At 34.4% G+C, this 15,117-nt stretch overlaps 1 protein-coding gene across 1 annotated transcript in view; it reads left to right on the top strand.

The window, feature by feature from the left end:
- Positions 1 to 1,978: 1,978 nt before the first annotated feature.
- The window catches only part of SHLD1 (shieldin complex subunit 1), a 126,082-nt gene continuing 112,943 nt past the window's right edge, over positions 1,979 to 15,117 (top strand). The window contains exons 1-2 of the mRNA XM_012540151.3: positions 1,979 to 2,038; positions 4,839 to 5,082. Of these exons, the coding sequence (XP_012395605.1) occupies positions 1,979 to 2,038; positions 4,839 to 5,082 (304 nt within the window). The remainder of the gene's footprint in view (positions 2,039 to 4,838; positions 5,083 to 15,117) is intronic.

Below are 15,117 nucleotides of genomic sequence, written 5' to 3'. Positions count from 1 at the left end.
AGGCATGAACTGCCAACATTAAATATAGGAGGATATGATTTCACTTGTTTTGGACATTAAAATTCAGTTGATAGATTTTTAAATTGCTTTGTCACATTGCTGACTAGAAAAAAAGAAAAAGATACCTGGAAATTGAATAAATTACTTGACCTTTATATGTACATTTAGCTATTTTTATTTTTACTCTTGCTTACGGTTATCTAGCACCAGGAAGAGGAATTTGATCATGGGTCAAAATATCAAGGCAGGAGATAAGATATTGTCCTCATTGGGAAAACAAAGGATTCAAGGTCTCTAAAATACTTTGATCTTTAACCTAACATGACTCCTGTAAAAGAAATGTAGCTAAGGTTGCTGATTTTAATGTTCTAAAAATTAAATTAAATAGCAAGATACTAAGATTTTTCAAAATAACATTGTATCTCATTTTGAGATGACATACAATTTTTTATAATTATATCTAATAGAAAGGAACATGAAACCTATATAATTTGAAAGCAAAGAAATCCCAAGTTATTTGCCATGATTTTTTAGGAGGAGAGGAAGAAAGTAGTCAAAACAGCTCTACCTTTCTTTCTATTGTCTGTGTATACACAAAGACACACATATATAATATACATATTTTAATACATACTATATATAATTTTAGGTGCTGATAAAATGGTGAATAGATGTATAATTCATGAAAGCAAAGAAACTGGCAAATCATTTATAATAGACTTTAAAAAAATACTCATTTTCACTTCTGTGGAAGGGAGGAAAAAACAGATTTTCTTCTCTCTTTATCATGTACATATATAATTCACACACACACACACACACACACACACATACACACCCCCCCCCCACACACACACACACACATTTCATTCTCTGAACATAAGCCCAATTAATAGGAGTGTGAGGAGCAACTCTGCATGGCAGAGGAAAGGCTTCTATTAAAGGTTCAGAAATCTTTCATAACAGATAATACATTACAATGAAAGTTTTCAAGGATAATCAAAAGGTGACTCTACATACACAGATTGGTTTTGAGGTAGGTAGTATAAATGGTAAAAGGAGTCAGGATTTATGTCACATGAGTTTGTTCCCCATGAGAATTTGTGTAAGGAATTAGGGATGTTTAGCCTAAAGTAGAGACTTATGGAGGCATAGTAGCTGTATTTAAAGAACTAAATTTGTGAGCTTGACCCCAGAGGGCAGAACTAGGAGCAATGTGTGGTAAACCTAAGCATGTCAAATTTTAACTTACCATCATTACAAACTTCCTAACCACTGAAACTAAACAAAAAAGGGATGTGCTTCCTCAGGAAGTAGTAATTCATTTTCTTTTGCCCCATTGGAGGTCTTTAAGCAAAAACTGATTTTTTAAAGCAAAAGCTGTCCAGCCATGACATCATTTCTCTATCCATCACCTCCTCCTCACCAGTACCTCAGATTCCACCGGTATACAGCTTGGATAAAGCCACCTTTGTCTAATCTAACCAGGACCCTGGCCTCTTTTCCCAGCTTGTAATGTTAGGTATGTTAGGAAAACACTCCTTCGCAAAGCCTATTACTATCAGAAATTCCCATAGTGTATAGCCAGCAACCCTAGTGGAGAGGTTAAAGAGCAGGGAAGGATGGTGTGCTGGTGGCTGGGAAGTACCTAAGGAAGGCAGTCAATAGTGGGGAAGGAAAGGCTTTAACAGCTAGTGCTAAAAAAAAAAAAAAAAAAAAAAAAAAAAAAAAAAAAAAAAAAATTAGAGAGGAAAAAAGATAAAACCTTTGCCCCACTACTTTTTACCCTTTGATAGAAAGAGATGAATAGATTAAAGTTAATATTAATAAGACTTAGAGTCAGAATTTGAATCCTGACTCCTGTAACCTATTATCTATGTGACTTCAGACAAATCATATAATGATTCTGAACTTGAATTTCTCCTCTGAAAAATGAAGAATTACACCAACTACTTCACAGGATTATGATGAGGATTAAATGGGGGGAGAAATTCAGGAAAAACGTTATGTAAACCATAAAAGAATCGTGTCTGGACAGGTAACTTCATTGTTATAAAGAACATGCCAGTGAAGAAGCAACCTAAACCAAAGAAGATTGGAACTTTCTCTGCAATTTAGAGTATTAGAACATTACATGGAGTACTGAGAGGGTAAGTGCCCAAAATTACAATCTGATACATGCAGAACTTGAACCTGATATTTCAGGTTTTAAAGCCAAATCTATCTGCTACACCCTACTACTTCTTAAAAAACAAAACAAAACAAAAAAAAAAAAAAAACAATGTTATATAAATGTGATCTAATATATATGAAGTTATAAAATTTTGGAGATATATTGGTAGGGACATTCCATCTCTAAAAATAATGCCTTTTACCATTCTGAGCCCTGTGTAGGAAATATACTCCCTTATTTTTCTCCCCTAGTTGAGTTCAAAAGGTTATCTTCTCTGTCTGCTTCCTTTGGGGAAATTGGTTACATCTTTAAGATTCTGGCAAATTATGAACTTTATTGAATGTAGTATATAAATATACTAAGTTATGAGAATGAGCATTCTATTGTTCATGATAGAATGATATTTATAGATACATTTATCAAAATAATAGAATGATATTTATATACATTTATCAAAATAAAATAGTTAATTGGCCTATTGAACTTTAATATCAGTTTTATCAGGGTTAGCATCAGGCGGAAAACAAGCTAGATTTTCAGAGTATGATGATGATATTTTGTGAGATAATTAGATATAAATAACATCATCTGTACAATTCACTAATATAAATTACACTGTTCAGCATACTATAAGGTGTTGAGTAGACATTATTTTCTAAAGAATGCATATATTCCAAGGGAGATGTATATATGTATGCTTGTGTATATGTCAAAAAAAACAAGGTCATCCATTGTATACCACGCTATTGACAGGTATCTTGACTTTTGTCCTACCACTGGACTTCAGAGACTCAGGAAGAGAGAGAGAGTGAAGCTGATGACTTTGCCAAACTCTGCATGAACTAAATTCAATTCACAAGCAAGTCAAGACATCACCTGTGATGTCACTGGCCTTATTTAAAAATGAAGGATGAACAATAACAATGACCTACATTAAGTCATTCCCACCTTTCCTTCTACTATATAACCCTGTATTTATTTTGCATATTTTAAATGAGAGTAGTATAATAGTATAGTAAATATTATAGTATAGTATAATAACTATAGTAATAATAACTATAGTATATATTAGTATAGTATTAGTATATATACTATATACTATATATACTATATATAGTATATAGTATATATACTAATACTATACTATATATATATACTATACTAATATATACTATATATATATAGCAATTAATAATATAATATTATACTATAATTATATAATAGTATAATGTAATATAATAATAGTATAATAATAAATAATATACTAAATATACTAAATATTATAATATAATGACTTTCAAAATTCTTGGTCTCAGGATCCCTTTATAAACTTGAAAATTATTGAGCACCCCAAAGAGTTTTTTTTTTAATGTAGGTTATATCTATCACTACTTACTATATTGAAAATTAAAGTGGATACATTTAAAAATATTTATTAATCTGTTTTAAAAGTAATAATAACATCTATTATGTTAATGCTCACGAGTAATATTTTAAATGAAAAATAATTATATTTTCTAAAATAAAAATTAGTGAAAAGAGTAGCAGTTTTTACATATTTTTACAAAGCTAGATTCTCATATTTGCTGAATTCAGTCTGGTGTGATATGTACATATATAATGTGATTTGCTCTATACAAAACCACAGCATTAATATCAGTGTGATTTCTCCATCCTTTTTGAAATACAGGAAGAAAATTCATCCTCATACAGATAAGTAATTAGAAAAAGGAGTAATTTTAATTGGAAATGATTCCTTAGTATTATGAAAATAGTTTTGATCCCAGAGACACTGTGAAAAACTCTCCGACTACACTTTAAGAAACAGAAATACAGTGGACAGCAATCTACAATCCCTAATACAGAGCATGTTATTTAATCTCTCGGTGCTTTAGGTATCTGCCCACAACTATGAATTGCCCAGAAATTGCCAACCCAGATTAATAAAGGGAACTTATACCAACGAAATCCTATCCCTCTTGTACATTAGAAACAGAATCAAAATATAACAAAATCTCCATGTCCTGGTTTTTCCCAAGTCAAAGTGATGGGGTTCCTTTCCATAGATCTGCCTTTTCCTTTTCATAGATCCGCCTTGGGCTGCGTGTTATTCTTCTGAGATCTCTCTTCTTATTTAAAGCTGCTCTTAATATTTATTTTAGTTAAAGTACATCTCATGTGATCGTGCTCTACATAAAACTATGTTATTAATCACTATTTAATTCCTCCACCCACTTTCTTGCTCTCCACTAGCAAAGGCTAATTGTTTCACGAAAGTCATCTATAAATTCCTGATAATTCAATATCATATCATTTCTAGGGGTAGTAACATCGGGAACATACAAAGCACGTTTATTTCTTTTAGACCGAAAGCTCCTATTTTGGCATCACAAAATTTTCTTGGTATCTATGTTTTGTTTCACGGTTTCCGAATGTTTTTTTTTTTTTTTTTTTTTTTTTTTAATCTTAAAGAGAGCTAGTCTTGTAAAAATGAGATCATCTATGTGAAAATGCTTTGAAAGCAATAAAATGACCTAGAAACCTAACGTTGTTTTACACTTTGTTAATTCCTAGCTATTTTTTCTGAATTCTGTCATTTTTAAAAGTTTCGTTTAATTCTGGTTCTCTCACAATTCACCTCAGAACTGCCTTGACCTGCTTTTAGACATCATCTTCAGGGAAACCACCCGCATCCTCCTTGCTTTTTCCTCCACAACCCTTGAGCCGCCAAAGCTTCCTTCCAGCAGTAATTGCCCTTATCCAAAATGGCTACCACGGCCTTTCCCTTCTAACGCTGACTGCCAGGATTCAAGATGGTAGCACGACTTCCTGTTGGAGTCAGTTTGCCCTTAACAAAGATGGTGGCTGCATTTCCTGTTCAGCAGTGTGCTTCCGGCTACCTAAGGCTGGTGAGTATTATTTCAGTGTATAAATGCGAAGGTCTTGTTTCTGTTATCGGGAGGAGGCGGTGGGTGAAAGGACAGGCGCAGGGTCAAGTGGGCTGCCAGGGAAGGATGTCGGGGCTGGGCAGTCAGGCTGTAAAACTGACTCCTCTCCCTTCCCAGCCCGCTTTCCTCCTCCCTCTCCGCCGATGGCAGAGCAGCTTCTCCGCTGCAGAGGCGCAGCTTTCTGTGGCTGCAGTCCTGGGAAACGGACTTTATTTATTATTATTTATTATATATTAATTAACATATTAATTATGTTAATATATTAACATAATTAATATATTAATTATTATTTATTCGGAGTTAACGAGAGAAAGATGGACGAAACCAGAGTCAAATCCCAACTTGGAAATTTCTTATCTATGTGATCTTATACCAGTCAGTTAACCTCTCAGAGGAGACTCAGTTTCCTCATCTGTTAAATGGGAGGGGTTCTGGGGGAATCCCCGGGGTTCTTTTCAGTTTTAAATCCAAGGTTGTATTGAACCCAGTTCTTCCTTCAGAACCCAATTCGGGTCCTGTCTTCTCCACAAAGACGTTCCTTATCCCCTACAGAACAGTATTAAAATAGAATCTTAACTATAGCAAAGTATATTGCATTTACTACATAATGCCTCATATTCTTAATTTTCAAATATGAATTGGAAATTTTATATTGGTATCTTCGGGGAGAATAAAAGGTAAATGAAGCTGATGTCCATATATGACTAATCGATAAAAAGAAAACAAAAAACAGCTCCCCCTTCTCTTGATAAATTGGAATTTATATGGGTAAAGGCTAATTTATATGGGTATAATTTATATGGCTATAATTAATATGGGTATGTGCAGTTATAGCATGTACCTTATTTCCCAACATGAGGAAAAAATAGCCAAGTAAAGCATAAAACATAGTTGTAGTTTATTAAAAAAAAAAAACAACTATCTTCCATTTTTATCACCTTAATTTCCTACTATAACCTTCCCTGTTTTCTTATTAGGGATTTTTTTTTTTTAAAGCAATTTAGCAAAATAAATTACCATATTAACCGATGTAATACCATAAAAGGCATACACTGTTAAGAAAAATGAACACTGCTTGAAAAGGTTCCTTTTCAAAGGTGTGGAGGTAGGTCAAACAGGGTAAAGCCAGTTTAAGCTAACATCTGAACTCATTGCAAATCCAGTTTATTACCAAGATTACTAGAAGGGGCTCACAAGCTCTCCTTGTCCTTTTTTTTTTTTTTTCCCGGTAAGAATGCTGTAGGATGAGTTTTCATTCAACATTCAAGTTATTTTGTAAATACAAATGAGAGTCTTATTTTTAAAAGGAGTTCTGCTTTTCAGCAAGTCTTTCTTTGGTATAGTGCCCAGTTCTAGGACATGTTTAGTTTTTAATATATGATGATGTTTAAGTCTTTTTAAATTTTAATTATTTTTATCATGATGAGCCATTCTTTCTGGGAAAAGAAATCTCATCACTGTTCTGATAAAACAGGAAGGTGGGTATTTGGCTGTTGGCTTCAAACTATTTTGCAATCAAAGGTCACAATTTTAGAACACGATTACAGTTGCTAAACACTGATTATGTTTTATCGACCTATTTTTCAGGCCAGGGGGACATAACAGCAAGAGGAATGCCACAAAGTCCTGAAAGAAACAGCCATAAGCACCCACAATTTGGTGCTTTCTGAAATTTGAGGCTTGATTGGGTATTATGGCAGAAGAAAACAACTAGGATGTTTTTGTTTCTTTGAAAACCTTGAACTTTCAGGTGGCTTCTGGATAAATCAACTAAAACCATAACTCATTCCCATAGTCTACTGCTAGGGTCCTGGATTTTGAATCAGAAAGATCTTGATTTGAACTCTGCCTCAAATACTAATGAATTGTGTGACCCTGGGCAAAGCACTTAACCTTTTTCTAACATAGGTGGGATTTTTCGTTTTTGTTTTTTCATTTTCTTTAAAATGTAGAAAATAGCCTCTGCCTAATTTGTCCTCAAGAAGTGGTTCTCAAAGTGTCCAATTGTTCCTGGGGGAAAGGCATGTTCTGGAGCCACCTCTAGTGTCAACATTTCAGAATATACATGTACATTGAAAATGCTACAGTTCAGGGCTTAATTTATTGTTTTGTTGATTATCTAAATTTAAGAAAGTAGTGGAGAAAATATTGATGCATATTAAACTTAAAAGTATGTCATGTATAAGTTTCACCCTAGGGAAAACTGGCCATTAAACATTTATCAGTGTTTTAAGGTTAGTGAGATCTTTCCAAGTGGATTTCCAAAGTCAAAACAGTTCTCAAAAAAAAAAAAAAGAATGCCAAGATATTTTTTGCTTAGTAAAATAGTCTTTTTTTCCCCTCAGCTTCAAAGTCTTTGTGAGTTAGGATTTTCTTTATATACTCCAACCAAAATAACATCATAACAATTGAATACAGAAGCAACTATGAGAATTCAGTTTTTTTTTTTTGTAAGGCAGAATTAAAGAGATTTACAAAACAAAAGCAAATGCTATACTTGCTGACATTTTTTGGGAAAATATGTATTTCATAAAAATATGTTAACATGTAATAAATTTATTTTTAAATGAATATAATATTTTAAAGTTTATTAATTTTCATATTTAATATGATACATATCAATAGATATAACTCACATAAACAAAAGCTTTTTTTGTCCTCAATGATTTTCAAGAATTACCAGTGGGTCCTGAGAGCAGAAAGTTTGAGAACCTGTACTTTAGAGAGCTATTGTGAGAACTAAATGTGATAGTGTATATACAGTGTTTTGTAAAACTTAAATCATTATATAAAGTCAGTAATTATTATCATCATTGTCATCTAATATTATACTCTGATAGCAAAAATTTCTCTGGTTGATGCTTCTCAAGGGAAAATAAGGAGTCTTTTCCAAGCTAAAGGCAGTAATTTAGACTAAAGCAGGGGTAGCTAGTTGACACAGTGGGATTGGAGTCAGGTCTTTGTGAGTTCCAATTTGACCTCAGAAACTTAGTAGCTGTGTGACCATGAGCCAGTCACTTAACCTAGTTTGCCTCAGTTTCCTCTTCTGTAAAATGAGCTGTAGGAGAAAACAACAAACTACTCTATTATCTTTGCCAGGAAAACCCCAAATAGGGTCACAAAAATCAGATGAGACTGAAAATAACTGAACAACAACAATTTACATTTAAGCATAGATGAGTTGGAAAATATAAAAGGAAATAAACTGTATCATAGTATATCATATATATTATTATATATATTATATTTTTTATTATATATAGTATGTAATAGTAATAAATAGTATATAATAGAGCTTTGGCCCTAGAGTTAAGGATTTAAGTTCAAATCCTATGTTTGATGCTAACTTCTGTATGACTGGGCAAATCACTTAACCTTCCTCAGTTTTTTAACCTGCTTAGTAAAATGAGCGGGTTAAATGGCCTCTTAGATTCATTCCAGATCTACAGCTATGTTTCTATGATCCTTGAAAGCCAATTACTTATAGATTATTAGAACTGGAGGAAACTATTAAGGTCATTTAGCCCAACTCTTGCATTTTATAAATGAAACTGAAGCTTTCCAGTACAGTGTGTTTCCTGCTATATCTAACTGCTTGCTTAAGTATCTTAACCTTATCTGTAAAATAAAGAGAAGTCAGGGGAACCAGCTTTCAATTTCAAATGATTATATGAATTGAGCCAATATTTTTTAGCAATGATCTTTTTAGTAGTGGTACAGAACATGGCAGCTTTCAGCTTAGATTTACTTTTAAACATTTAGAAAGATAACTTGTGTGTTTCTAGTACTGCAGAACAGGAAAGCCTCTTTAAGAAGATGAAGTATATTATGTCAAATACAGTAAACTTTTTGTTCTTTATTAGGTACCTCCATAGTTTGCTTCAAAATTAAAGGGCTGACTTTAAATTCATAACAAATGCTTTCTAATCCCAATTTTCCTTTAAAATCATGTATCTTCTTATGTTTAATGGCATTCTGGACCAGTGCTGTAGTCTATAGGGCCTGGATTTTTATTCCCAGCAGAACTTCCCCATGTGCAGAAATGCCAATTCTTTCTCACTGATTAAATATCTGAGTTAGACTTTCATAAAGCTGGTGAAGATTAGTTGGGGAATTATTTGAGGTTGATCTAATTTGTGTGACATGAGATATTATTAATGGATTCCATTTCATGTTAAAATAGTATTTGGTAAATAACCTTATTCCAGAGTGATCTTGCTTATTGGAAATCCACATTTCAAAGGGGTTGAGAGGCTGAGGGTATAGGCCATATAGCATTGTGCCTGAAAAATAGGTTCTTTAAAGGATGTTGCAGATGATTGAATATGTGATCCTATATCAAAAAGATAGAAAGAAATTTCAGAGGGCACCTAGTCCAACCCTCTTTTTACCTTGGAGAAAATAAGGTCCTAGGAGGTTAAATGCATTCCCCAATGTTGAGAGGTGAGATTTGAACCCAAGTCTCTTGGTCCTCCTATACCATAACTCTGCCCATGTCACATTCCTACTCAGGAAATGCCAATGGTTCTCTATTAGCTCTTGGATCAAATATAAAGGCCTCTATTTGCCATTTAAAACTCTACAACCTGGTCCCTTCCAACCATTCCAGTCTTCTTATACTTTATTCCTTTCCATGCTCACAGGCTATACTAGTGAAATAGCCCAGACAATAAAATTCAAGACGGCCATAGTAATTAATAATTTAGAATTAATTTATTTGTAACTGGCCTAGATGGTCTACATGGCCAGGACAGACCTCCACTCCAGTAGGATTCTGGCATGGTTCTGTGCCCAACTGAAGTAGGGACAGCCTTATAAGCATTCTTGCTCACCCTTGCTGGCACATTTTGACATTAAACAGTGACTGGACTTTACAAGATGAAAGATACAATGGCAGATGTTTAACATAGTTTATAGGTCAGGGTTATTGAACTGATACCCCTCATTGTAGAGTAGGCACTTTGAAGTGCAAAATACCTCCTTTATTAATCTAGCTGAGCAGACCTTTCTCTGCAAGCCCAAGGCCCTTTAACCTAAGACTGAGGGAGGGGAGGGGAGTTCAGTCCTTTGCCCATTTCACTAGTTTATTCCTTGTTCCCCAACCAAGACTCTCCCAGTTCTGTGTTTGGAATGCTCTCCCACTTAACTTCCACCTCAGTGTTCCTGTCAAGACTTGTACCTTCTACAAGAGGCCTATCTAGGTACCCCCCCGCCCCCAACTGCTAGTGCCTTCCCTCTGAAATTAATTTTCATCTACTCTGTATATATCTTGTATGTACTTTTTTTATTTACATGTAACATTAGGGTATAAATTCCATGAAGGCAGGGATTTTTTTTGTCTTTGTAATAAGAACAGTGTTTACCTAACACTTGAATTGTAATGTGCTTTGGAAATATTTTATTCTCACAGTTTTGTGCTATTAGTATTTAGTATTTATACATGAGATAACTAAGGCAGATGAGAGCTCTGTTAAGTCACTCAAAAGAGTCATATAGCTTCTAAGTGTCAAAAAACTAAATGTGAATTAAATCACTGACTTCAAGTCCAGTGTTATATCCATCTTACAACTGTAAGAAATATGGAAAAGTTGGATTTCCACAGAGTTGCAAGCTTTGAGCTAGTGTGGGATAGTGGGTACCATTGACTAAGAGGTTTTGGAACATGAGAAGTTAAGAAAGGTTAAGATTCCACAGAACAATTAAGTGATCAATAGAAGCCTTGTGCAAACAAGGAATTGGGAAGCTGGGGGAGGTACAGGTGGATTCAGCCAATCAGAAAGTCTTGTGATTTTGAGAAAACCACAAACTTAAAATAATAGCAAATCCAGCCCAAACTAGTTGGGGTCAATGATCTGACTTGCCCAAATCATTATTGCCCTTAATAGGCTAACTGAATATTAAACACATTCAATGGGAGGAGTTTTCTGCCATTTTTGAACATGAAGTTCATGATGAGGAATTCTGCGATTTTTGAACGTGAAGTTTATGATGAGGAACACATGTTTATACATATTTAGGGGAAACATGTAGTGGGCGTATCAGAAAGATTGTAACCTGGAAGAAATGGACCAATCCATTCTCTGAAGGGAGGGGAGGGAGGGGCTGTGCTGAGCTAACAAATATAAAGGTTCTCCCACTTCTGTGCTCAGGGTTCCCTCTTCCCAAAGAAGAGTGGGTTGCACTTCGGACCAGAAATGTTAAGATAATTCCTAAGATTCTTCTTGAATAAATTTTCCTTGATACCTGATTTTCATTGTCAAGTGTGTATTTCTAACATTATCTACTTGCTATCCCAAGCATTTAACATAAAGCTTGGCCCATGTGTTGTTCCATCATGTCAGATTCTTCAAGACTTCAGTCAGTTTTCTTGGCAAAAATCCTGGTGGCTTGCCATTTCCTTCTCAAGTAAAATTAAGGCGTTCATAGGTTAAGTGATTTCCCCAGATTTCATAGCTGATGAATCTTTGAAGCTAAATTTGAACTTGGGTCTTCCTGGACTCTAGACCCCATGTTCTATGAACTGAGTCACCTATACATCCATGATAAGCCCTTAATAGTTATTGACTGACTGACTCCAGTGCAGTGCTTTTTTCACTGAACCAACTGCCTCTAAACTGGTTATTTTCCTTCAGTCTTTGAGTCAGTTGAACCTACTGTCAATGCTTAATAAATTCCTGTTTGATTGGTATATCTAAGGCAGTGTACCTAGCATTGTGAGGGATGCCAAAAAGCTATGAGTCACAGATACTGCCCAGGATGGTTTGACAGCTCAGTCAGAAAGGAGAAAGCTGTTAAGCAAAAATACAATCCCATATAAAAGTAAGTGTCAATTTGAGCCCTGTGAATAAGGAACACTTTAGCATTACCAGGCACAATGCCAGGCTCTATGAGAAAGAGAGGGAAATTTCTATGAGTTTCCTGTACCAAATGTAAAACACAAATAAATGCAGCTTATATAGTGAGGCATTGTCCTAGTTGTCAATCCATATGTACTTTTTACATTGAACAGCAAAGGGACAATATGATTGATAATTGATGAAATAATAACATTGTTTTGCACGACTGCACATGTAAAATCTATATCAAATTACTTGCCTTCTTTTTGGGGGTAAGAAGGAGATTATAGAGGGGGGAAGAATTTGGAACTCAATTTTTTTAAAAACAATGTTAAAAATTGTTTTTACATATAAGTAGGGAAAAATAAAATATTAAATAATTTTTTAAAAAAAGAAATACTTTTACATCTAGTTTGTGGTCAGTAGAATAGAGTAGAATGGACGGGATTTGTAATTAGAGGAACTGGATTCCATTCACAACTCTTATCACTTCCTATCCATGGGTTTTCTAGGTCTGCGTTTCCAAATTTATATGATGAATGTGTTGTACTGTATAACACTGAAGGAGTTATCTCTAAATTTGTGGTACTAGTTAATATCTGATTGACTGGAACCAAATCATTTGAGCTCTTTGGATCTCAGTTCCTTCATCTGTAAATTGAAGGACTTAATCTCTAAGGTCCAATCTAGCTATACATTGATAAGCCTTTGGTCATTTTATAAAGTGCTGACCATCAGCCCTTTATTCAGAAATGTAACCCTTTATTGTAAATTTTCTTTCTTTATATATTACAAATTCATTTCTCATTTTAGATTTTTCCTTAGATTTTGATGGGTAAATAGGAATGTGAAAGGGAGAAGGGAACATCATTTTAATTGAATTACCAAGACCAACAAAGCCTTGGAATTGGGAAATGGAGAGGCCAAGACTTAAGATAGAAATCTGAGAGGAAAAAATGAAAACTTATATTTAAAAAAAACTTTATAAATTATAGTAATTTCATCATCATCATCATAGTAACCAATTATATAGCACTTAAAGCTTCATAGAGTTCTTTACAAATATTATCTTATTTGAGCTTCCCAACAATCTTGTTAAATAAGTGCTATTATTATCCCCATTTTATAGATGAAGAAACTGAAATAGGCAAGTTAAGTGCCCAGGGTCCCATAGTTATTCATTGTTTGATGTTTGGATTCTTTCTTCTGTTCCTCATCAGAAATCAGCAATGTTTTCCTGACATTTGTCCCATGATCAAATACAAAATGTTCTGTTTGGCATTCAAAGTCTTGTATAGTTTAGTCACTTCCTACCTTTTCAGTCTTCTTATACCTTTCTCCTCACCTCAGTTTTTGCTTCAGAGACACTGACATCCTTAATGTTGCCCAAACAAGACACCCTGTTTCTAGCCTCTGACTTTTTTCTTCCCACCTGGATTGCTCTTCCTCCTCATTAGCTACTTAGTGACCTTCCTGGCTATCTTTAAGTTCCAATTAAATCCCCTTTTTTACCAGAAGTTTTTTCCATCCCCTTTTTATTTCAGTATCTTCCCTTTGTTATTTCCTCTTTATCTTATGTGTAGCTTGCTTTGTATATATTTATTTGCATGTTGTTTCCCCCATTACATTGTAAGTTTCTTGAGGTTAGATACTGTCTTTTGCTTCTTTTTGCATCCTCACTGTTCAGAACACTGCCTCATTGTTGGTGCTTTATAAATATTTATTTTTTTTAATTAATCCAATCCAGTAAGGATTTATTGAGTGCCTACTGTTGTACAAAACACAGAGTATTAGGCTTTGGTGGGACAAAAACAAAACAAAAAATCTAAAGAAAATTTTAAAAAGATTATAAGGGTAATCTAAGTGATGAGGTGGGAGGTATGTTCAAGGAATCAGGAACAGTACATAGGCTATTTTGGGTAGAAAGTAGAATGTGTTAAGGGAAATATTGTGAAAGAAGCTTAGAAAAACGAAGTTGAAACCAGAGGAAAGGTTTAATAAAAGATTTAAATGTTAAATTTTAAGAGTTGAAACCAGAGGAAAGGTTTAATAAAAGATTTAAATGTTAAACTGAAGCATTTGTATTTTTCCTACAGGGCAGAAGAGGGTATATAAGGTTCTAGAACAGGAGTGTAACTTGTTTGGAATTGTATTTTAGGATGATTACTTTTGTAACTGAGTGGAGGATGGATTGGAGAAAAAAGACCAGAAGAAGAGAATTCATTCTGTTAGATGGCTGTTGAAATTGTCATGGTCAGTAGTTTCTGGATTTTTTAGATTTCATCCCATAGTAAAATTTTTTTTGAGTTTTCAGCCCCCGATATGTGTATGTTTACTTATTTTTAAGTTATGTGTATGTGAATTGATAGATATGTGGTGAGAAATAAGGTGTAAGAGGACTAGAAAGATAAAAAGGAGTAACTGGAGAGATGGTGGCACCCTGACTGTAATGGGGAAGTTTGGAATAGGAAGGAAAGATAATATAATAAGATTGTCAATATAAAACACAACATCTCTATCACTGCTCATCCTATATAACTCATTCTGTTTTATCTTCATGAAAAGGGGAGAGATGGAGCTCTTACCACAGAGTACTTAGCATGGCTCTCCAAGATTACCTGCCCCTGCAACAAAGAGATGATGATATGGATGGGCACCAAAATGTTCCCAAAAGCATCTGTGCAGATGCTTGGTACAAAAGTTAAAGTTCCGGGAAGTTGACACCTGGCTCAAAAGAGGAGAGGGAGAGGGCATAGTGAGGAGAGTGCTAGGGTACAAAGATATGTATCATGTTGGAGACAAGCTCCAGGATCGACTATTATGTAGAATGGGATGCGGCCCCTCTTGCTATTCTTGGATGGGTTGCTCATTCTCCCCCACTTTGGAAACCACTGGTCTAGATTAGCTGTGATGAGGACCTGAACTATGCCAATAGCTATGTTAATGGAGAGAAAAGTTTGGGTGGAGGGTATGTTGTGAAAATGAATGTACAAGTCACTGGATGTAGAGAATGAGGATAGCAAGCAGCATGACTCTGAGGTTGAAAGTTGAATTAGTGGAAGGATTGTAGTACTCTCAGTAGAAATCATGAACTTTGAAGGATAGGTTTATGGGGGTAAAATTTGTTTTATAAGTAGCAACATTGTTCAGTAACATTTTT

This window comes from Sarcophilus harrisii, chromosome 2, assembly GCF_902635505.1.
Source record: "Sarcophilus harrisii chromosome 2, mSarHar1.11, whole genome shotgun sequence".
Taxonomy (NCBI): domain Eukaryota; kingdom Metazoa; phylum Chordata; class Mammalia; order Dasyuromorphia; family Dasyuridae; genus Sarcophilus; species Sarcophilus harrisii.
Note: the sequence above shows the minus strand (reverse complement) of the source record. Positions and strands in the feature narration are given on the sequence as shown.